Below are 24,584 nucleotides of genomic sequence, written 5' to 3' on the forward strand. Positions count from 1 at the left end.
GTGTGATTCACAGTGTTTTCCTCTAACTGTTGCTGGCTGTGTCTCTTCTCTGTTGGCAGGCACGTTGGTGATGCAAGTGACAGCCAACGACTCAGATGACGACACCACAGCCAATGGGATGGTGCGCTACCGGATCCTGTCCCAGACCCCCCACATGCCCATCCCCAACATGTTCACCATCAACAGTGAGACGGGAGATATCTTCACCATGGCTGCTGGCCTGGACAGGGAGGTCAGTAGCACAACAAGGTCACACTGTCTGTCAGGGGAGCAGGGGGGAGGAAAGGGCATTGACTTCCTTTTGGATCAGTTTCATGTCCGCCTGTTACTGCACATCCACAGTGTATGTTGTGGGTGTTAGCTATAGTCTGACAGTGGATGGTATTCTCATTCCTATAGGTCACCACCCCTGCACCCCAGTCAGTCACCTCCTATAGGTCACCACCCCTGTACCCCAGTCAGTCAACTCCTATAGGTCACCACCCCTGTACCCCAGTCTGTCACCTCCTATAGGTCACCACCCCTGTACACCAGTCAGTCACCTTCTGCCCTTAATAACTAACTCAGGATTCCCTCCCTCCCTCGACTAAACCTTAACCATTATGAGCAAAATAGTCACAGGGTTGGGGTCAATTCCTATCTATATTCCAGTCTGTTCAGGAACTGAATTATATTATTAATGTTTAGAGACTGTTCATGTCCGATTAGGTTGACAGAAGTTTAAATGGAATTGACCCCAACCCTGCAAACAGCACCATTAATGACTATAAAATACCAACATGTTCTGGCCCTCCTGGAGGGGGTCATGGGAATGGATTTCACCTGATTTATCCTCTACCTTACCCCTGCAGATGTGTGCCTATCCCACTCCTTCTTAGATCGCTAATGAGGGAGATCACGGAGGGTCAACTCTATTTATCCCATAATGCATCAGCAGGCTGCCGGCAGAGTCGTTTATGAGAAGCTGTTCTCACTCTGCATCTGTCTCTCAGAGTCCCTCACATTATCTCAGACTCACACTTCTAACACTCTGTGGCCTGACATTCAGGGCAAAATACGACTGCCAATCCTACTCCTAAATGTTCCAAAGACACAAATGTATAACATACTGTATCATTATGATATTATTTGATACTCATCCCTTAGTCTGATGATTTTACCACAGCCATAAAAGCACAAGTGCTGCGTCTAAACCTTTGAGCTGTGGCACCACGAGTCTGTCTCATAACGTTTATATTCAGAGATTTCCCAATAGTCCCATTAGGTAATAACTCCAGCCTGACCATCCTTTAGAAAGCAGACCGATTTGACTTATATTGAAAACAAAAGACTGGTATGGCTGCCAGGTTTAGTTGCTTAATATCTGATTTGTGGTGAATATTCAGGAAAATAAACAAACCCAATTACATGCAAGTTCCTCATGTACAGTTGAAGTCGGAAGTTTACATACACCTTAGCCAAATACATTTAAACTCAGTTTTTCACAATTCCTGACATTTAATCCTAGTAAAGATTCCCTGTCTTAGGTCAGTTAGGATCACCTCTTTATTTTAATTAAGTGAAATGTCAGAATAATAGTAGAGAGAATGATTTATTTCAGCTTTTATTTCTGTCATTACATTCCCAGTGGGTCAGAAGTTTACATACACTCAATTAGTATTTGGTAGCATTGCCTTTAAATTGTTTAACTTGGGTCAAATGTTTCGGGTAGCCTTCCACAAGCTTCCCCATTGCTCCTGACAGCTGGTGTAATTGAGTCAGGTTTGTAGGCCTCCTTGCTCGCACACGCTTTTTCAGTTCTGCCCACACATTTTCTATAGGATTGAGGTCAGGGCTTTGTGATGGCCACTCCAATACCTTGACTTTGTTGTCCTTAAGCCATTTAGCCACAACTTTGGAAGTATGCTTGGGGTCATTGTCCATTTGGAAGACCCATTTACGACCAAGCTTTAACTTCCTGACTGATGTCTTGAGATGTTGCTTCAATATATCCACATAATTTTCCTTCCTCATGATGCCATCTATTTTGTGAAGTGCACCAGTCCCTCCTGCAGCAAAGCACCCCCACAGCATGATGCTGCCATCCCCGTGCTTCACGGTTGGGATGGTGTTCTTCGGCTTGCAAGCCTTCCCCTTTTTCTTCCAAACATAACGATGGTCATTATGGTCAAACAGTTCTATTTTTGTTTCATCAGACCAGAGGACATTTCTCCAAAGAGTACAATCTTTGTCCCCATGTGCAGTTGCAAACCGTAGTCTGGCTTTTTTATGGTGGCTTTGGAGCAGTGGCTTCTTCCTTGCTGAGCGGCCTTTCAGGTTATGTCGATATAGGACTCGTTTTACTGTGGATATAGATACTTTTGTACCTGTTTCCTCCAGCATCTTCACAAGGTCCTTTGCTGTTGTTCTGGGATTGATTTGCACTTTTCGCACCAAAGTACGTTCATCTCTAGGAGACAGAACTCGTCTCCTTCCTGAGCGGTATGACGGCTGCGTGGTCCCATGGTGTTTATACTTGCGTACTATTGTTTGTACAGATGAACGTGGTACCTTCAGGCGTTTGGAAATTGCTCCCAAGGATGAACCAGACTTGTGGAGGTCTACAATTTTTTTTCTGAGGTCTTGGCTGATTTCTTTTGATTTTCCCATGATTTCAAGCAAAGTGGCACTAAGTTTGAAGGTAGGCCTTGAAATACATCCACAGGTACACCTCCAATGGACTCAAATGATGTAATTTAGCATATCAGAAGCTTCTAAAGCCATGACATCATTTTCTGGAATTTTCCAAGCTGTTTAAAGGCACAGTCAACTTAGTGTATGTAAACTTCTGACCCACTGGAATTGTGATACAGTTAATTATAAGTGAAATAATCTGTCTGTAAACAATTGTTGGAAAATTGACTTGTGTCATGCACAAAGTAGATGTCCTAACTGACTTGCCAAAACTATAGTTTGTTAACAAGAAATTAGTGGAGTGATTGAAAAATGAGTTTTAATGACTCCAACCTAAGTGTATGTAAACTTCCGACTTCAACTGTATGTATGCATGCCCTTCACTCATTCAAGTATACATGTTGTGTTGACAGTATAGTGTTGACAGTGGAAATCAGTCTGCAGTTAATGCAGCGCCTGTTTCCCTGTTCCCTGGTCTCCCCCACAGCTGAATGGATGGGAGTCAACCCCATTAATCTAAATAGAGCAGCAGCCCAATCCCACCTGCCTCTCTCCTTCTGATCCTCCCCCTAAAACTGGGACATATCTGGGTGTTCACCCACTTACACTCAAGGTCACACACATTGTAAACACACTCTCAGGCATTAACAGACATGTATCATGCACACGCCAGTACACACACACACACACACACACACACACACACACACACACACACACACACACACACACACACACACACACACAGTTCTGTAGCAGTTAATCCTCTTCATCAGTAGCACTGGTGTCTAATTTGAATATTAATGTGTTAATTAAGGGGTGAGGGAGCCTCTTCAGCGTGGAGGAGAACAGGGAGGCAGGAAGGGCACTTCAGCATCACCCAGGCCTGATCACTCCTGAATGCCAATTACCCTCCCACTCACTGCACCCCTGACCTCACCTCTCCCGTGCCCTCACGTATCACTGCATGTTTCAGCACACGGGTTAACAAGCAGGGCTAAGCTGTTTATGGGACCCTCTTTCTCTGCCTGAGAAATAAAGCTACAGTACATATAGAAGCTACTCTGCCCTACCAAGCAAAAGAGCACTAACTGCTAATTGAGTGGAACTGAGAAAAATGGCTTTGAAGTTTTTTAATTGTCAAGCCATATTAGTTGTAGCCAGATCACTGGAAATGTGGTTATCTGTTATCTAATGAATAGGTAATTTTTTATTCATATTGACCCTGACTTCTGACATGACTTTTGACCCTAGACAGCAGTTACTGCCTTCTTGCTTGGTACACCCACTGGAATACGTTTCCATGATGATTTTTATTTAACACAAACTTGTGTTCATAGATGTATTTTCACGTGGCTGTCAGTTTCATATAGTTTGATACGTATATCAGCAAATAACAATCAATAATACCAAGGTAAACCGTAGACACTGCAGCCCAAAGCTCGGTGAAACCAAGGTAAAGGGCAGTAACTGATGTGAGTGATAGCAGTTACTGCTTTTCTCCTTGGTTTCACTGTAACTTTTTGCAGTTACTGCAAACATACACCACCCCCCCCCCCCCCATTTCCTCCATAACACAAAACAATGGAGGCAGGATATTTGTCTACATGATAAAGCATGTATTAAATGTATCAAAAAATGTCAGTAACTCATTTTTGACCAAATGTGCAGTTACTGCTCTTTTGCCTGATAGGGCAGTATTGTATCTGTAGTCTTTTGTGGTACCGTAGATTTGTCATGATACAGATAAGGAGCAGCATTAGTTCTGGTTCTTCTTTAAGGTTTTATTGGCGGACTACAACCAAAAAGGTGTATTGCCGCCACCTACTGGGTGGGGTGAAAACTGAGATACTTAAATAAATAAATAAAAAATATTATTCTCAAAAAACTAAAGTCAATGTATTCCTTCACTTAGTCAAATGTACTCAGATCCCTACGCAGGCTCTGGGGCATGAGAGGAGCGAACATATTTAGTTAGTATTCCCAGCAATGTTTCAGACGTGAAGTCCTGGAGATCCAAGAACCTTTTAGCTGCTTTCACAATGATTTCCAGTTTCTTTTTTGGTTTGTCTGTCCTGTAAAATGAATCACCTGTGCAATAAACGCAACAAAATCAGCCTTCTTCGCGATTAGTGCTTCAGGACCTCTCAACTGACTGACATCCACAGGCTGCTGGGCATCCACTGCCATAGCTTCATCATCTGTCAACTGTGGGACCTTATATAAACAGGCGTGTGCCTTTCCAAATCATGTCCAATCAATTGAATTTACCACAGGTGGACTCCAATCAAGTTTTAGAAACATCTCAAGGATGATCAATGAAAACAGGATTTACCTGAGATCCATTTCGAGTCTAATAGCAAAGAGTCTGAATACTTATGTAAATAAGGCTTTTATTTTGTATATTTTTGCAAAAAAATCTAAAAACCAGTTTTTGCTTTGTCATTATGGGGTGTTGTGTGTAGATTCTATGTCTTCTGATCAGACCCTACACCCAAACGAGGGCACTACGTTCATCCACCTCTGCCCTGCTAGCTCCCCTACCTCTACAAAGCACAGTTCCCGCTCAGCCCAGTCAAAGGTATTCGCTGCTCTGGCACCCCAATGGTGGAACAAGCTCCTCCACGACGCCAGGACTGCGGAGTCACTGACCACCTTCCGGAGACACTTGAAACCCTACCTCTTTAAGGAATACCTGGAATAGTATAAAGTAATCCTTCTTCCCCCACTATTTTTTTATTTTTTTTTAAAGGTGGTTGTCCCACTGGCTATCATAAGTTGAATGCACCAATTTGTAAGTCGCTCTGGATAAGAGCGTCTGCTAAATTATGTAAATGTGAATGTAGATTGCAGAGTTTTTTCATTTTAATTTAATCCATTTTAGAATAAGGCTGTAACATAACAAAATGTGGAAAAAGTCAATGGGTCTGAATATTTTCCGAAGGCACTGTAAGCGTTGTTGTCCATTAGTTTACTCCAATTACGGGAGGGATGGTAGGGTTAGGGGAAAATAATAAAGGAAAATATATTTTAAAATATGTATATATATTTTACATATATATTTACAAATAAATATGGGGATTGCAAATTATGCAGACAATTACATTGATTGAAGCCACAATCTATCTGCAATATTGAAGCTGATCCTGGGGCCTCATTTATAAACCATGTGTGCATTCAAAATGTACCCCAAAAAGTTGGCATTTATTCAAATGGAACTTGACGTGAGAATGTCCTTTCCTCCACACAAACTTTAGACCATTCATACATACATATTCTAGTGGTTGAAGTATTGTATTGCAATCAGGCAAGTAGGCCTAAGTATTATGACATGCTTATTCATAAAAACATAATAACAAGATGCAGCCATTCGCTGTTAGTGAGAAGATTGAAAATCAAGTGTTTTAGTTTTGGAATATAAAATAATTAGACATAAGAATCTATTTTCAATTTATTTGAATAAGAAATAGATTTTAAATAAATTCCTCACCTTTTCTAGCCGTGATGGGTTCATATTCCTGTAGCCATACATCAAATTACCATCTGCATCTCTCATTTAATGAAGGTCTATGTGAATAGGTAGGCTATTATTTCAAGTTTTGCTGTATGTGATCCCATAGGCAGCGTGGTTTATAGCCTACTGAATGTCACGATCGCCTAAAACAGGAGACCAAGGCGCAGCGCGTTGAGTGAACATGATGACTTTAATTAGTAAAGCACGTCAATCCAAAACAAAAGACGACAGTGAAGTCCAATAGTGACTCTGACTAAACAGGAACAAAAACCCACAAACCCCACAGGAAAACATACAGAAATAAATATGGCTCCCAATCAGAGATAACGAGCCGACAGCTGACACTCGTTACCTCCGATTGGGAGTCATTGACCAAACCTAGAAATACAACACTTAGAAACACCCAACCAAACATAACAAAATACACCCTGGCTCAAATACAAAAGTCCCGGAGCCAGAGTGTCACAGTACCCCCCCCTAAAGGTGCGAACTCCGAGCGCACCAGCATACAGTCTAGGGGAGGGTCTGGGTGGGCGTCTGTCCACGGTGGCGGTTCTGGCCCTGGTCGTGGTCCCCACCCCACCTTAGTCACTATCCGCTTCCGTAGCCTCCTCCACATGACCACCCCCCAACTAAACCCCACTGGATTAAGGGGCGGCACCGGACTAAAGGGCAGCACCGGACTAAGGGGCAGCACCGGACTAAGGGGCAGTACCGGACTAAGGGGCAGCACCAGGATAAGGGGCAGCACCGGGCTAAGGGACAGCACCGGACTCAATGGCGGATCCTGGCTGGCTGGCTCTGGCGGATCCTGGCTGGACGGCTCTGGCGGATCCTGGCTGAACGGCTCATGGCTGGCTGAAGGATCTGGCTGCTCATGGCTGGCTGACGGATCTGGCTGCTCATGGCTGGCTGACGGATCTGGCTGCTCATGGCTGGCCGACGGATCTGGCTGCTCATGGCTGGCCGACGGATCTGGCTGCTCATGGCTGGCCGACGGATCTGGCTGCTCATGGCTGGCCGACGGATCTGGCTGCTCATGGCTGGCTGACGAATCTGGCTGCTCATGGCAGGCTGACGGATCTGGCTGATCCTGTCTGGCCGAAGGCTCTGGCTGATCCTGTCTGGCGGAAGGCTCTGGCTGATCCGGTCTGGCGGAAGGCTCTGGCTGATCCTGTCTGGCGGAAGGCTCTGGCTGATCCTGTCTGGCGGAAGGCTCTGGCTGATCCTGTCTGGCGGAAGGCTCTGGCTGATCCTGTCTGGCGGAAGGCTCTGGCTGATCCTGTCTGGCGGAAGGCTTTAGCGGCTCCGGTCTGGCGGACGGCTCTGAAGGCTCATGGCAGACGGGCGGCTTATGCAGCGCTTGGCAGACGGACAGTTCAGACGGCGTTGGGCAGACAGGCAGTTCAGGCGCCGTTGGGCAGACGGGCAGTTCAAGCGCCGTTGGGCAGACGGGCAGTTCAGGCGCCGTTGGGCAGACGGGCAGTTCAGGCGCCGCTGGGCAGACGGGCAGTTCAGGCGCCGTTGGGCAGACGGGCAGTTCAGGCGCCGTTGGGCAGACGGCAGACTCTGGCCGGGCGACGCGCACCGTAGACTTGGTGCGGGTGGCAGGAACAGGCCGGACCGGGCTGGCGACGCGCACCGTAGACTTGGTGCGGGTGGCAGGAACAGGCCGGACCGGGCTGGCGACGCACACCGTAGACTTGGTGCGGGTGGCAGGAACAGGCCGGACCGGGCTGGCGACGCGCACCGTAGACTTGGTGCGGGTGGCAGGAACAGGCCGGACCGGGCTGGCGACGCACACCGTAGACTTGGTGCGGGTGGCAGGAACAGGCCGGACCGGGCTGGCGACGCACACCGTAGACTTGGTGCGGGTGGCAGGAACAGGCCGGACCGGGCTGTGGAGACGGATAGGAGGCCTGGAGCGAACAGCGGACACCACCCGTCCTGGCTGAATGCCTACCCTCACACACTCTGTGTGAGGCATTCGCACAGGACATACAGGGCGGTGTACCCCTGGCCTGGTGGCCTCCTGGATACTCCCCCTTTTCTCCTCCGTCAGCCCCGTCGTCCATGCCGTGTGCCCCCCCCTAAAAATTTTCTGGGGTTGACTCACGACCCTCCGACGATGGCCCTGCTGCCGCCGTTGCTCCTCTCTCGCCAGGGCCTTGATCCTTCCCCAAGGTCCCTTGCCTCCGAGCATGTCCTCCCAGGACCACGATGTGCCCACCTGGGCCATCGCCAGCCTCTCTATCTCCTTGCCCGGCGCTTCCTCCCATGTCCAGTCTCCTTGCTCCTGGACACGCTGCTTGGTCTTTCTTTGGTGGGTTTTTCTGTCACGATCGCCTAAAACAGGAGACCAAGGCGCAGCGCGTTGAGTGAACATGATGACTTTAATTAGTAAAGCACGTCAATCCAAAACAAAAGACGACAGTGAAGTCCAATAGTGACTCTGACTAAACAGGAACAAAAACCCACAAACCCCACAGGAAAACATACAGAAATAAATATGGCTCCCAATCAGAGATAACGAGCCGACAGCTGACACTCGTTACCTCCGATTGGGAGTCATTGACCAAACCTAGAAATACAACACTTAGAAACACCCAACCAAACATAACAAAATACACCCTGGCTCAAATACAAAAGTCCCGGAGCCAGAGTGTCACACTGAAGAATTTGACAGTTGATCTTTTAGTTTGAAGTATGTATGCTACTACTGAATTTATTTGGAGTAGCCTAGACAATGTTTCAGAATTTGCGGGTAGTCCAGCATATTTAGGTTGGGGGAAATGTCTATGCAAATAATTGTTGAATTCAAACATTCTGCTGACAGGTCCACAACAATTTGCCTTCGTTTTCTCTTTCAGAAACTGTCACAGTCCTTTGCCAAATACAGCATCAATTACTTAACTTTTTAAAACATTCTGCCAACACAGTAAATAGACGGATAGCTTATGTAAAATATTTGACAGTATGGGTAGGCTACAGTATTACTGTGCGATAGGAGCCCGACGTCATAAAACTATTTCGTTTCAGAGCCTATACCAAGGTAGGACATATAAACCCAATAATCTATTGATGAACAAAATGTTAAACAATAATTGGTCCTTTGCATAGAAGTGTGGACTGTAGCCTTCTTTTAAATGGTTTCCAATATACAATCAATCTTGCAGAATGCGCGGACAGGCACTCGCTATAGGCAGCATGCATGTTTCGTTTGAAAAAGTCACTGCAAAATATCAAAACATTCTGCCCATACCTCATAGCCGCGGGGAGTAAAAGCAAATTATAATAATACACATTTTTATAACATGTTTTTTAATTATATTTTCACAAAAGTAGTGCATTGGGCCTCTACTAGTCCTGTATTAGCGGACCGATATAGCTGTCTGTAGCGTGGGCAAAAAAAAACCCATCTATAAATCTCAATATTTTATAGAGGTACGTATTTTTAGACATACAGTTGAAGTCGGAAGTTTACATACACCTTAGCCAAATACATTTAAACTCAGTTTATCACAATTCCTGACATTTAATCCTAGTAAAAATTCCCTGTCTTAGGTCAGTTAGGATCACCACTTTATTTTAAGAATGTGAAATGTCAGAATAATAGTAGAGAGAATTATTTCTTTCAGCTTTTATTTCTTTCATCACATTCCCAGTGGGTCAGAAGTTTACATACACTCAATTAGTATTTGGTAGCATTGCCTTTAAATTGTTTAACATGGGTCATACGTTAAAGGTAGCCTTCCACAAGCTTCCCACAATAAGTTGGGTGAATTTTGGCCCATTGCTCCTGACAGAGCTGGTGTAACTGAGTCAGGTTTGTAGGCCTCCTTGCTTGCACACACTTTTTCAGTTCTGCCCACACATTTTCTATAGGATTGAGGTCAGGGCTTTGTGATGGCCACTCCAATACCTTGACTTTGTTGTCCTTAAGCCATTTTGGCACAACTTTGGAAGTATGCTTGGGGTCATTGTCCATTTGGAAGACCCATTTGCGACCAAGCTTTAACTTCCTGACTGATGTCTTGAGATGTTGCTTCAATATATCCACATAATTTTCCTTCCTCATGATGCCATCTATTTTGTGAAGTGCACCAGTCCCTCCTGCACCAAAGCACCCCCACAGCATGATGCTGCCACCCCCATGCTTCACGGTTGGGATGGTGTTCTTCGGCTTGCAAGCCACCCCCTTTTTCCTCCAAACATAACGATGGTCATTATGGCCAAACAGCTCTATTTTTGTTTCATCAGACCAGAGGACATTTCTCCAAAAAGTAAGATCTTTGTCCCCATGTGCAGTTGCAAACCATAGTCTGGCTTTTTTATGGTGGTTTTGGAGCAGTGGCTTCTTCCTTGCTGAGCGGCCTTTCAGGTTATGTCGATATAGGACTTGTTTTACTGTGGATATAGATGCTTTTGTACCTGTTTCCTTCAGCATCTTCACAAGGTCCTTTGCTGTTGTTCTGGGATTGATTTGCACTTTTCGCACCAAAGTACGTTCATCTCTAGGAGACAGAACGCGTCTCCTTCCTGAGCGGTATGACGGCTGTGTGGTCCCATGGTGTTTATACTTGCGTACTATTGTTTGTACAGATGAACGTGGTACCTTCAGGCATTTGGAAATTGCTCCCAAGGATGAACCAGACTTGTGGAGGTCTACAATCTTTTTCCTGAGGTCTTGGCTGATTTCTTTTGATTTTCCCATGATGTCAAGCAAAGAGGCACTGAATTTGAAGGTAGGCCTTGAAATACATCCACAGGTACACCTCCAATTGACTCAAATGATGTCAATTAGCCTATCAGAAGCTTCTAAAGCCATGACATCATTTTCTGGAATTTTCCAAGATGTTTAAAGGCACAGTCAATTTAGTGTATGTAAACTTTTGACCCACTGGAATAGTGATACAGTGATTTATAAGTGAAATAATCTGTCTGTAAACAATTGTTGGAAAATGTACTTGTGTCATGCACAAAGTAGATGTCCTAACCGACTTGCCAAAACTATAGTTTGTTAACAAGAAATTAGTGGAGTGATTGAAAAACGAGTTTTAATGACTCCAACCTAAGTGAATGTAAACTGTACGTATTCTTTTCAGAAATGGCACATGCAGATATTTAGTGTGACATTTATGCAACGGTTATAAATGAGGCCCCTGGTCCTGAGTGCAGCTGATTGTAACTGTGAGGTAGAGTACAATGTGAGGTAGCCTGCTGGGTCTCAGAGCTGCTGAGTGTGAGACAGTCGTGCTGTCCTCAGGTGGCCTTGACCCCTGTGTGCCACAGCTGGGCTGGGCTGTCTCAGTGCTCTCTGGCCCTGGCTGGAGTGGCAGGGCTGTTGCTTTTCATTCCCCCCAGGCTACTGCAGCCTCTCTGGGACCTGGCTGAAGTGGCAGGGCTGTTGCTTTTCATTCCCCCAGGCTACTGCAGCCTCTCTGGGGCCCGGTTGGAGTGGCAGGGCTGTTGCTTTTCATTCCCCCCAGGCTACTGCAGCCTCTCTGGGACCTGGCTGAAGTGGCAGGGCTGTTGCTTTTCATTCCCCCAGGCTACTGCAGCCTCTCTGGGGCCCGGTTGGAGTGGCAGGGCTGTTGCTTTTCATTCCCCCAGGCTACTGCAGCCTCTCTGGGGCCCGGTTGGAGTGGCAGGGCTGTTGCTTTTCATTCCCCCAGGCTACTGCAGCCTCTCTGGGGCCTGGCTGGGTGCTATGCTGATCTGTGTGGCTGACTCGTGCCGGCTCCAGGTTGGAGCGTGTCAGCTCTGCTCTGCCTGATAGGGCATTGATCGGACACTGTGGTGGAGTGCCTACACACTGTCCCCAGGGGACCAGGCATGGCTCTGGGCATCTACAGGGGCTTAGGGTTTCTATATCCAGGCGACTGAGTATCACTCTCTCAATATGGGGAAATGGTTCAGCACTAGGGGCTCCTTCTGGAGAAAAGTTAGCCATACTCTGTTTGGCATATCTGGGGGAAAATGTGTATATGGATGTTTTTGTGTGACTGTTTCATGTGTCATGTGTGGATCATATTGGTCTGGGTGTGTATTTGTATTGTATGTCCATGTGCAGGAGCTCTGTGAATGGGAGGGAGGGAGTCTCTCTGGGTTAAATGTGAGTCAGTGGCTGTTTGATGGAGATTGTTAGTGACAGGGTAGTGACTGTGATCAGTACCAGACTGACAAACCACAGAACAAATACGGAAGGTGCTGGTTCAGTGCTCATTCACGCTCGCTTTCTCTTCCTCTTCCTGTTCAGTCTGCCCCTGTCTAACACACACAGCTCAAACACACACAGCTCAGATTCAGTTCATTCTCCATTAATGTTTTGCTAGTAAAAATGTTACCTTTCATTTTTCTTGTCAATGTCAGTAACGTCCCCATTTGGGCCAGCCATCTTTTAAACAAAGATTTGAGAACAAACTCAGTTTCTCTCAAACTCCGAACAGGGACCATTGGACAACCATTTTAGTTTTCATTTTACCTTTTTGGTGGAATGGTGGCCATTGAGTTCTGATAGCCTTTTGCTCTTTCTGCGGACTCTCTGGTAAAAAAAACGGCCTCATTCAGTACCTGTAAAAAGGATCTAATTTTACCTCCAGCGGTGTTCTGTTCTTATGGCCCTAGATGCCTTTCAACCCTTCCCATTAAAATCCAAGGGCTTAGGCCCGTGGGAAAAGCACTGCTGTTGTTCTGCTTGGTGGAAGAAGAAGGCTTATTTCCTTTCTGAGGTGGACTCTCTAATCTAACAGACTTCTGTTCAGCAGATCTATAGGACTCATTAGAGACCCCTTTACTGGCTTGTTAGGGCAGCCAAACTGACGGGAGGGAGAGGATGTGGGTATGGGTGTACCTTGTGCGTGTGTTTGCATACATGTGTGCTTGGATAAACTTCTATCAACTCAGGTGAGGAACAAAGTGCTGCAGGACAGCATGTCCCATTTTCCCTACTGTGTGAGAGTGCCATCTGCTGTTAGGCTTATCTCACCTTTCCCTGCGTGATCAAACACCATGCACGTCTGCTGCTCAGAGTCAGGTTACCCACTGGACAGCAGCTATCTAGGACTACTGTTACCCTGATGTGGCTGAATCAGAGTGAGACAGTCTGGAGAGAGCGTAAAGGGTCTATTACTGCAGTGCACTATGAGAAGAGATGGTATTGATATTTCATTATGACTGTAATAAAGAGCAGCCCGTATTGAGTTTTCATTCATAGAGCTGGTCTAGTTCAGGTTAACATGTGGAGCGAGTCCTAATGACTCTGCAGAACTTTAAATGAGTCTGGGCTAGTTTAAATGCTTCAAAAAGCCTCTCTGGAGCCTCAACTGACTTGGCTATTAAACACACTGCTCCCTGAGCAGAGAGAGAGAGATAATTGATTTTTCCCCAGCGTTTTACTGACCTCCATTAGGGTTCACTAGATGGCCCATGGGTTCCACCATCAATGCTTCTGGGATTCAGGTCCTGACCCCAGAGCTGTTATAGGCCGTGCTCTCAAGGTCAACAGTGCAGAACTGGCCCAGTTATAGCAGATAGCAGGGTTGCTGAATGGTGGAAGGCTTGAAAAGAGAGGCCTTTTCAGCTGGACGCAGCAGGCTAGGCTGGTCTTCCCTCTCCTCTCCTCTTCACACTGACTGACCTGTCCTTGACGTCCAGTCTCCACACCAGCACAATAGGGGGTTTAGCCAAATGGATTAATGAGAGCAGAGAGGAGCGGTGTCTCTGAGAGGCTTACAGGGAGAGAACAGGGGAGACTGGAGAGGGAGAGGGGAGAATCTATCGCTGCACTGATATACACAGTGAACCTTCAGCACCATGGACAGCAGAAAAGTGTGAATGAGTTTTGTTTTTTAGTGTGTGCATCTGTGTGTGTGTGACAGAGAATGACAAAAAAGAGAGCAGAGAACAGTGTCTCAGTGTGCTGTGTCGTCTCCACTGTCTGACGTCATGATTGACTGTTCTTTCAATGGCGGTCGGTACTGTAGCACTGCCTCTAGCTATTCTCTCCATCTAACTGGGCTAAATAATGTCCATTCACTCTCTGTAATATTTGCAGCACAGTTGTTCTTCTTAAAGTGCCGGCACCTCCATTAGAATGAGTGATGATCAGAGCTGCTCAGAGAGTTGAAAGCAGGGCTTGTAGGCCGTAATGGATGAGCCTTTCACTCTCGCTCGTAGCTCCCTCACTTCCTAAGCCTTCACTCTCGTGTATGTGTGTCAGGCTCAGAGCTGTTAATGCTGGCAGGGGTGCTGTGTCAGAGCTGCAAATGTGATACTCTCTTCTATGCTGCAATGGTGCAAAGTGTTTGTGTGAATCTATGCTTTTATTTGAGGCGAGGGGGTGTGACAGTGCAGTCACAGCCCCACATACTCTGAAAGATTATTAATTAATTCATTAATTAATTCACCCACTTAATCTAATGTGTCTTTCCAGAAAGTGTCCCAGTACATCATCATCGTCCAGGCCACAGACATGGAGGGGAACCTGAACTTTGGCCTGTCCAACACGGCCACCGCCCTCATCTCTGTGACCGACATCAACGACAACCCTCCCGAGCTGACCGCCAGGACGGTGAGTCTCCTGTCCACCCTAGGACTGACCGCTACTGTAGGGCCACACATCTGTCTTCATGACAGGATAACATCAGTTGATGGATATTCAACAGGGCAGTGCCCCAACTCTGCAGTAGATGCAATCCATGTGTCTGATGCTATATTAGAGAACAAGAGGTCATGGCTCTTTGACAGGACGTAAGAGAGCTGGACAGACAAGAGGGACAGAGACATGTGGAGAGATAAAAATAGGGAGAAGAAAGGGACCAAAGGGAAAGAGAGAAAGAGGGAGCTACTGAAGTAAAGGGAGAGTGGTTCGGAGCGACATGGAGGGACAGAAAGAGAGGGAGGAGAGAGAATGATCATAGGCATTCTATTTGGTGACGGTAGGAGCCCTCCCTCCTCTGGTGACCATGGTTTGTCTGCAGGCGTCTGGCCTCAGTCTGGAGGCAGCCTGTCTTCCGTATTGTGTGTGTCTGTCTGAGTGTGTGTGTGTGTGTGTGTGCGCGCGTGTGTGTGCGCGCATCTGTGCATGCATGTATGCGTGCATCAAAAGGGAGGAGTAGTCTGTCTCTCCCTTCGTTGGTTTCTCTTTCTCTCTCTTTCTCCATCTCTCTGCTCTTTCTGTCTGTATGTCCATCCATCTGCAGAGAGAGGAGTGTGCCAGGCAGGCAGCAGCGTAGTTCCAGCCGGATGCTCTGATAAGAGGACCCAGCTGTCAGAGACTAGCCCACTGAACAATGCCTCGCCTCGGACCACTCTGTCCTGTCTCTGTCACTCCCCTCTCACAGGGGAACACTCAAACCTCCACAGGCACATGCACGCACACACACACACACATGCACTGCCTTGCCACACTCCTCTCCACTCTACACTGTCTCTACTCTCTCCACAGCTCAGCCTCTGTATGCTGTTGTAGGGCCACTGGTGTATCAGACATGGTGTTGGGTGGAAGGAGAGTGTTGAGTATCCTCACTGCCTCACAGTGTTTAGAACCGTGTGGCATTGCAAGAGCGATAACACATTATAATAGCAAACAAACCAGGATGACAAAGGAGGAGAAAGAAACAAGCTTTGGCAACATGGTTTAGAACACATGGTTTGGAACTCAAGTGTCAAACTGTGTGTTCCAACAGTAACAGATGGATGGGTCTCTGTTGTGGAGGGACAGTGGTTATGTTGGTGCAGACTGCAGAGGACAGGGGAGGGAGGAAGAGAAGATGAGTGGGTACAGGAGAGGACATGTTAGTCATAGAGACAGCTGTCTTACTGTCTTACTGCTGTGTATGACACACATAGCTTTACTCGTGGGCACACACATACACAGACAAAAACAAACACACTCTATTTTCCTAGAAGATTGCAGTATTATCCAGGTTCTCTGTTGCTTTGTTTGGCAATCCCTGTTCTTCTCTTCCCACACAGCAAACTCCACTTGGAGCAGTTACAGTGGGGAAAAAAAGTATTTAGTCAGCCACCAATTGTGCAAGTTCTCCCACTTAAAAAGATGAGAGAGGCCTGTCATTTTCATCATAGGTACATGTCAACTATGACAGACAAAATGAGAAAAAAAAATCCTGAAAATCACATTGTAGGATTTTTAATGAATTTATTTGCAAATTATGGTGGAAAATAAGTATTTGGTCAATAACAAAAGTTTCTCAATACTTTGTTATATACCCTTTGTTGGCAATGATACAGGTCAAACGTTTTCTGTAAGTCTTCACAAGGTTTTCACACACTGTTGCTGGTATTTTGGGCCATTCCTCCATGCAGATCTCCTCTAGAGCAGTGATGTTTTGGGGCTGTCGCTGGGCAACACGGACTTTCAACTCCCTCCAAAATTTTCTATGGGGTTGAGATCTGGAGACTGGCTAGGCCACTCCAGGACCTTGAAATGCTTCTTACGAAGCCACTCCTTCGTTGCCCGGGCGGTGTGTTTGGGATCATTGTCATGCTGAAAGACCCAGCTACGTTTCATCTTCAATGCCCTTGCTGATGGAAGGAGGTTTTCACTCAAAATCTCACGATACATGACCCCATTCATTCTTTCCTTTACACGGATCAGTCGTCCTGGTCCCTTTGCAGAAAAACAGCCCCAAAGCATGATGTTTCCACCCTCATGCTTCACAGTAGGTATGGTGTTCTTTGGATGCAACTCAGCATTCTTTGTCCTCCAAACACGACGAGTTGAGTTTTTACCAAAACGTTCTATTTTGGTTTCATCTGACCATATGACATTCTCCCAATCCTCTTCTGGATCATCCAAATGCACTCTAGCAAACTTCAGACGGGCCTGGACATGTACTGGCTTAAGCAGGGGGACACGTCTTGCACTGCAGGATTTGAGTCCCTGGCGGCGTAGTGTGTTACTGATGGTAGGCTTTGTTACTTTGATCCCAGCTCTCTGCAGGTCATTCACTAGGTCCCCCCGTGTGGTTCTGGGATTTTTGCTCACCGTTCTTGTGATCATTTTGATCCCACGGGGTGAGATCTTGCGTGGAGCCCCAGATCGAGGGAGATTATCAGTGGTCTTGTATGTCTTCCATTTCCTAATAATTGCTCCCACAGTTGATTTCTTCAAACCAAGCTGCTTACCTATTGCAGATTCAGTCTTCCCAGCCTGGTGCAGGTCTACCATTTTGTTTCTGGTGTCCTTTGACAGCTCTTTGGTCTTGGCCATAATGGAGCTTGAAGTGTGACTGTTTGAGGTTGTGGACAGGTGTCTTTTATACTGATAACAAGTTCAAACAGGTGCCATTAATACAGGTAACGAGTGGAGGACAGAGGAGCCTCTTAAAGAAGAAGTTACAGGTCTGTGAGAGCCAGAAATCTTGCTTGTTTGTGGGTGACCAAATACTTATTTTCCACCATAATTTGCAAATAAATTCATAAAAAATCCTACAATGTGATTTTCTGGATTTTTTTTCCTCAATTTGTCTGTCATAGTTGACGTGTACCTATGATGAAAATTACAGGCCTCTCTCATCTTTTTAAGTGGGAGAACTTGCACAATTGGTGGCTGACTAAATACTTTTTTTCCCCACTGTATTATTTGTGTATGACAGACACAGAAAATAATGTGCATCTCTCAATGGGAGATGGAGAGAAAACATAAACACACTAATTAAGTAAAATTGCTTGCGGGGGCGTAAACCAAGCAGATATATTGCTTCTAATTTGAAAAAAGCCAAATGTTTTTTTCATTTCAGAACATGGGCATGAATATGAGTGTGATGTTCGTCATTATGTGAAAAACAAAAAGACAAAGGTACTTGCCACAACTCATCAGGCTGCATTCAGCGACTGTATAATCTCTCTCTCCTAGTGTTATGGTGGTGTGATCTAATCAAGTGCATTACACTCAAACTAAACTCTATAATCCTGTCGACGTTTTCAATTCATAATGGTGGGTGTTTGGAGCTGTGGTATGTAGGTTCATATGTTCAAATCTCAGCCAGATAGATTCCAGTATGCCTTGATTGCATGCTATTGCTGGTTTACCTTTAGAGCCTCTGTGTCTAATAGACTAGTTTTACTTAAGCGTATTACTGAAGGACAGTCAGTGGCATGGTGTTGGCACAGGAGGCGTCATTGACTATTAGTGATAGTAAATGTGCAACTGCATGTGGCACTGGTGTGACATGAAAAAGGCAGAAATTAAGTGTGTTGGTGTTGCCAATGCCTAGGACTCCTTCACCATCACAATGGGGATATAATAACACCCTTAAAACAGATTTAACTGTGCACCAGAATTTCAAGAGTTGTTTTTAAGGGCATTTCTATTCACAATTCTTGCTAACATTATTGCCTTGTTCTTGCTGTTGTTATTTTCAACCAAGACTATGCTTCTATTGAGAACAGTAAAAGAGCCCATGGATTCATGTTGCGTTGCTGATTCTCTTGTGAGAAACTGGAAACATAATGCAGTACTACACTCTGAAACAGCAGGGTTCTCCTTTTCCAGGCTCAATTCTTATATTATTCAGTTATTCTCAATTCAGTCTCTAAAATGTTGTGGTTAAAAGCAGTTCAATGGGACACATTCCCACTAAGGGTTGGGGTCTATTCCATTTTGAACTAGATGGATTCCATTCCAATTCAACCTCTGCACTTTCTCTTGAACTTCAATATAAATTCCAACCATTGATTCTTGAGTTTACCAAAGTATTCTGATTTAACTGTGCACCATTATCCTCTGTCCTTTTTGAACCCATGTTAGGAGCTGCAGTTCCCTAACAAGCAACCAGTGGAGGTTCCCTTAAGTATCTGTTTGTCTCTCTGGCTGCTTATCAGACAGACCAACTGTTACTTTCAAGGGTGAGGACATCTTCCCAGAGCCCAGTATCCAGTTAAACAGTTGCATAAGGTTTTTAAAACCACATCTCATTCTGCCTCTCCCCCTCTCTCTCCCAATGTTGTCAGACAAGCTTGGAAAGTTGTTTTCCTGTCTGTGTTGAAGCTGGGGATGAAAATGAAATAGAGGAACCCACACACCACAGATAATGTGCATATTACATTTATTCTGTGCTTATCGGCATGGCGATGCTGCGGGGGACATGGGGCGAGGAGGAGGGCGAGGGGGGATTGGGGTGCAGCCCCAGCGCCATGATGAAGTCATTAGACTGAACAGCAGCTGGCAGACACACACCATAAACCAGTTAACGCATCACAAGAGGAAACAAGGATTACTGTCTGACAATGAGAGCTGTGTGTGTGTGTGTGTGTATGTGTTGTGCATTTGTGTTTCTTGATTATTAAAGAGACTGCTGCAGAATGTAACTTTGCGACTTGATTGGACTAGATTCATGTACAGTAGGTTTTTGTGTATGCTGTTTCTGCTGAGTTTCCTCTATCATTTAGTGAGACTGAATGGTTTTAGATTGGAATATAATGAAGATCATTACTCAAAGATGGTCCATGCAATCTATTTAATTACATTACTTATTTAATTGCTTAATTGGTAAATGTGCAGAATTAAATGTAAATGTGTAAACCCTTCATTGAACAAATTCATTGGTTTAAATAAAAATTTCCACACATAGACATTCAGCAGTATAAGGAACATAATTACTGTAATGAAAACAGTGTCTCTATTATTCAAATTCATGCAAATATCTCACTTTCTCTCTCCAACCTCCCTCCCTCACACCCTCTCTCTGTCTGTAGTTTTCGGGGGAGGTCCCAGAGAACAGGGTGAACGTGGTGGTGGCCAACCTGACAGTGATTGACAGGGATCAGCCCCATAGCCCTAACTGGGCTGCCCAGTACCGCATCGCCAGCGGAGACCCCCAAGGTCACTTCCTCATCCGCACCAACCCTGTCAACAACGACGGCATGGTCACTGTGGTCAAGGTAGGGGACTACTTTACTGTTTTACATAAACAACTCCTAGTGCTTTGGTTCCATATTGATATTGGTGCAATTTAGTTGTTATTTAATTTATCTTTGGCTTCTCTCTCTCTTTCTTTCTCTCTCAACCTCCCTCCCTACCTCTCTTTCTCCCCCACCCTTCTCTCCATCCAGCCGGTGGACTATGAGCAGAACAGAGCCTTTATGCTAACTGTGATAGTCTCTAACAAGGCCCCCCTGGCCAGTGGGATCCAGTCTTCTCTCCAGTCTTCAGCGGGGGTCACCATCTCCGTACAGGATGTTAATGAATCCCCTGTCTTCCCCACCAACCCCAAGTCCATCCGTTTTGAGGAGGGTGTCCCTGCAGGCACCACGCTCACCGTGTTTGCTGCCCAAGACCCTGACCTCTTCATCCAGCAAACTGTCAGGTACTGGATGTTCACTGTTTTACAATAGATGCTGATTGTGTATTTTGCATGGATTTGCTCTCTCGTGAGGCTGAAACACTGCTTTCTGTGACTTTCCTAACTGAACTCTCCCAAGACCAGGGTCCAATCGTTTCCCTGTTGCCTAGCGACTAGAGACGAAAGGTTAAATCGTAATGAGCTGGACTGTGTGTCCAGCCACTCTTTCCTTCTCTACCCCTCTTTCTCTCCATGTCTCTCCTCATCGATCCCTCTATTGCTTGCGTCCGTGGCCATACTCCCTGAGTGGGGTGGCACTAGGGGCATGGTGCCATCTCTACATCGACCCAGTGGACCTCCCTGGAGAGAACTCCCACATACTCACCGGGTCAAAGGTCATTGAGCCACTACAGCCACTACATTTCCAGATTCAGCACCAATCAATTCCACTCTAAATTCAGTCTGACACCCGTACACGGAGGCACTCTGGAAATGTTAGAGAATTGATGCGGTGCCGGCAAACAAATAAACTCTAAAAATAATATAATATGCCATTTAGCAGACGCTTTTATCCAAAGCGACTTACAGTCATGCGTGCATACATTTTTGTGTATGGGTGGTCCCGGGGATCGAACCCACTACCTTGGCGTTACAAGCGCCGTGCTCTACCAGCTGAGCTACAGAGGACCACTAAAAACACCAGTTCTTCTCATAAATGGACTCACTCATGCAAACTTACTCTTTCACTGTTGTTTTGTCTTCTGAGAGCCACAGAACTCCTCTTCTTCTCTCGCCTCCCTCTCTCTCTAACTCAATCCTTTCACTTTCTCAGTCTCTTTTTCTCCTTTATTGATGGGAAGTCAGCGCTCCCATCTTCTGCAGAGATGTCGTTGCAGCAGACAGGCAACTCATGTTTGGACAGCCTAATCTTCACTGGCTGATTCACTTTAGTGACCTTGCACACAGATGACGTGAGGATCTACAGTGTGTGTGCACCAGAAGAGACTCTTCTTCCTTTCTCCTTCCCCATCCCTCCTCCTCCCTTTTTTCTAGCTCATCTAGAGGGAAGGAAGAGGAGAGGAGAGAGGAGAAGAAAGAGTTGAACAGGGTCTGATTTGCCAGCTAATTTCACTGTCAGACTTGAGGGAAGTAGTGGAATGTGTGGATGGATCATATAACTTCCCCACCAGTTGTGTGTCCTTCTCCCTGTGCCAGCCTCTGCCAGCTGGGTGTCAGAGAGAGCCACTGTGGCATGAGAAGAGATGACAGGGCCTCTCACACCAACTAGAGACCTCTGTTTCACCTGCCAAGGGACACCAAATCCAAACTGACATCCAAGTCTGTTGGCATGACTCTCTCTAACTCTCATGTTCCTGTTATTTTGCCTTCTATTCTGTTGTTGATATCCCCATGAAGGAACACCACATCTATCTGTCTTTACCTCCCTCCGTCCCTTGGAGTGCAGGATTTCCATTGTTGCAGGAGTCTAAATGTGGCAGAGTGTGTTTCATTAGCGGGAGATAGATTTAGCTGCCTAGCTGCAATAATCTCCCACACATCTCGTTGGCACTCGCTAACCTGTGTCATCCTCCAGCGTGTTCTCTAATTAGACCTATTATCATCATCATCATCATCATCGGCAGCAGCATCAAACCTCTTCCCACCAGGCATCTAATCTCTCTATACCTCTGTCTCTATATTTTCATTATATATACAATGTATGTGGACACCCCTTCAAATTAGTGGATTCGGCTATTTCAGCCACACCTGTTGCTCCTGTTGCTGACAGGTGTATAAGTATGAAGTGGAAACATCTAGGAGCAACAACGGCTCAGCCGCGAAGTGATAGGCCACACAAGCTCACAGAATGGGACCCACAAGTGCTGAAGCACGTAAAAATCGTCTGTCCAAGGTTGCAACACTTACTACCGAGTTCCAAACTGCCTCTGGAAGCCACATCAGCACAAGAGCTGTTCGTCGGGAGCTTCATGAAATGGGTTTCCATGGCCGAGCAGCCGCACACAAGCCTAAGATCACCATGCACAATGCCAAGCGTCGACTGGAGTGGTGTAAAGCTTGCCGCCATTGGAATCTGGAGCAGTGGAAACGCGTTCTCTGGAGTGATGAATCATGCTTCACCATCTGGCAGTCCGACGGACAAATCTGGGTTTGGCGGATGCCAGGAGAACGCTACCTGCCCCAATGCAAAGTGACAATTGTAAAGTTTGGTGGAGGAGGAATAATGGTCTGGGGCTGTTTTACATGGTTCGGGCTAGGCCCCTTAGTTCCAGTGAAGGGAAATCTTAACGCTACAGCATACAATGACATTCTAGATTATTCTGTGCTTCCAACTTTGTGGCAACAGTTTGAGGAAGGCCCTTTCCTATTTCAGCATGACAATGCCCCCATGCACAAAGCGAGGTCCATATAGAAATTGTTTGTTGAGATCGGTATGGAAGAACTTTACAGGCCTGCACAGAGCCCTGACCTCAACCCCATCGAACACCTTTGGGATGAATTGGAACGCCGACTGCGAGCCAGGCCTAATCGCCCAACATCAGTGCCCGACCTCACTAATGCTTGTGGCTGAATGGAAGTCCACGCAGCAATGTTCCAACATCCAGTGGAAAATCTTCCCAGAAGAGTGGAGGCTGTTATAGCAGCAAAGGGGGGACCAACTCCATATGAATGCCCATGATTTTGGAATGAGATGTGTCCACATACCTATGGTAATGTAGTGTATCTCTCCCTCTCTATACACTGTGACAAACGCCTTTTAACGGAGTAATCACATTGATTTACATTGATTTTGAATTCGAGGCAGTGTTACCTGCATGAAAGTAAGCTCCTGTACCTCTAATTAATATCTCCACTTACATACTCATTTGTTTCTGCAAATTGCTCTTCATTTGCATCAGTTTACTCTTGTTAGCTGTCAGCTTTGCCTGGCAAAACCAAGCTGCAAGAATACCAAACTGCTTCCTGATACAGGGGAGATGTGTGCAATGATAAACTCCTGATCCTATCTGGAAGTTAAGATTAGATACAGGGTATTCGCCAATTCTACTTGTATTTGTACTGAAGGATATATTAAGGCATTATCACTATGGGATTAGATATGTTGTAATAGTTTTTACATCTACTGTGTGTCTCTAGGTACTCAAAGCTGTCTGACCCAGCTAACTGGCTGAGGATCAACAGGACCAATGGTCAGATCACCACCATGGCTGTGCTGGACAGGGAGTCTATGTATGTCAGGAACAACATCTATGAGGCCACCTTCCTGGCTGCCGACAATGGTAAGTCTGGTAAGTGAGTGTGTGCACGTGGTAATTCTGTGTGTGTGTGTGTGTGTCTCTGTCTGTCTTCATGTGTGTACATGTGCGTGCATGCGTACTGCATAAGTGTGTGTGTTGCCTGCTAAATGTATCCCTTGTGTACTGTGGAGAGGAGTGAAATATCTGTCTAAATGTACAAAAGGTGAGTGCTGTCAAAGCTGCTGTAGCGATCGGTGAAGTACTCTAAAACCAATCGACACATTACGAATAGAGGTGTTTGCTCTCTGTGTTTGAGAGAGAGGGCACAGGTGGTGTTATACCACAGAGATATGACAGATTGGTTTGCGGGAATGAGGTGTGCTGCCCTCGAGTGCACAGAATTTAGGCAAACAAGCTGCTGATTGCCTATTGATTCCAAACACCAGTCGACATGGGGATATATTGCACTTTGATTGAGTTTTGCTTTTATTAATTCTGCTCCACGAAGGAGTGAGCTCAACAAAGCGCTGAACCAATCATAACAGACAAGCAGTCGATGGTGTGCTCTGCTGTGCTGAGGCAATAGACCTTTACATAAAGTAGCTGTAGCTCATGCACTGCGTTACTTTGTAATAGAAAACAGAGGTGGTTCTCCTCAGTGTGATGAGCTTGGGTAAACATTCATGCAGACAATGCAGCATCAGTTACTTAGCAGAAAATACTCCATGGTAATCAGTCGGCTATACAAAGTTATGGTAGTCTGTTTGTCACTGACTGTAGGTTAGGGTGTGTTGTCATAGTGTCAGAGTCTGACTGTAGGTTAGGATGTGT

At 45.8% G+C, this 24,584-nt stretch overlaps 1 protein-coding gene across 1 annotated transcript in view; it reads left to right on the forward strand.

Moving 5' to 3' along the window:
• LOC311137899 (cadherin-4-like) overlaps positions 1-24,584 on the forward strand; it is a gene marked incomplete at both ends in the record, with an annotated part of 368,521 nt that overhangs the window by 332,906 nt on the left and 11,031 nt on the right. The window contains 5 exons of the mRNA XM_084172505.1: positions 60-232; positions 14,622-14,759; positions 19,910-20,095; positions 20,267-20,520; positions 23,653-23,804. Coding sequence (XP_084028631.1) covers positions 60-232; positions 14,622-14,759; positions 19,910-20,095; positions 20,267-20,520; positions 23,653-23,804 — 903 coding nt within the window. The remainder of the gene's footprint in view (positions 1-59; positions 233-14,621; positions 14,760-19,909; positions 20,096-20,266; positions 20,521-23,652; positions 23,805-24,584) is intronic.

The sequence above is a fragment of the Coregonus lavaretus genome, assembly GCF_964263955.1.
Source record: "Coregonus lavaretus genome assembly, chromosome: 12".
Lineage (NCBI taxonomy): Eukaryota > Metazoa > Chordata > Actinopteri > Salmoniformes > Salmonidae > Coregonus > Coregonus lavaretus.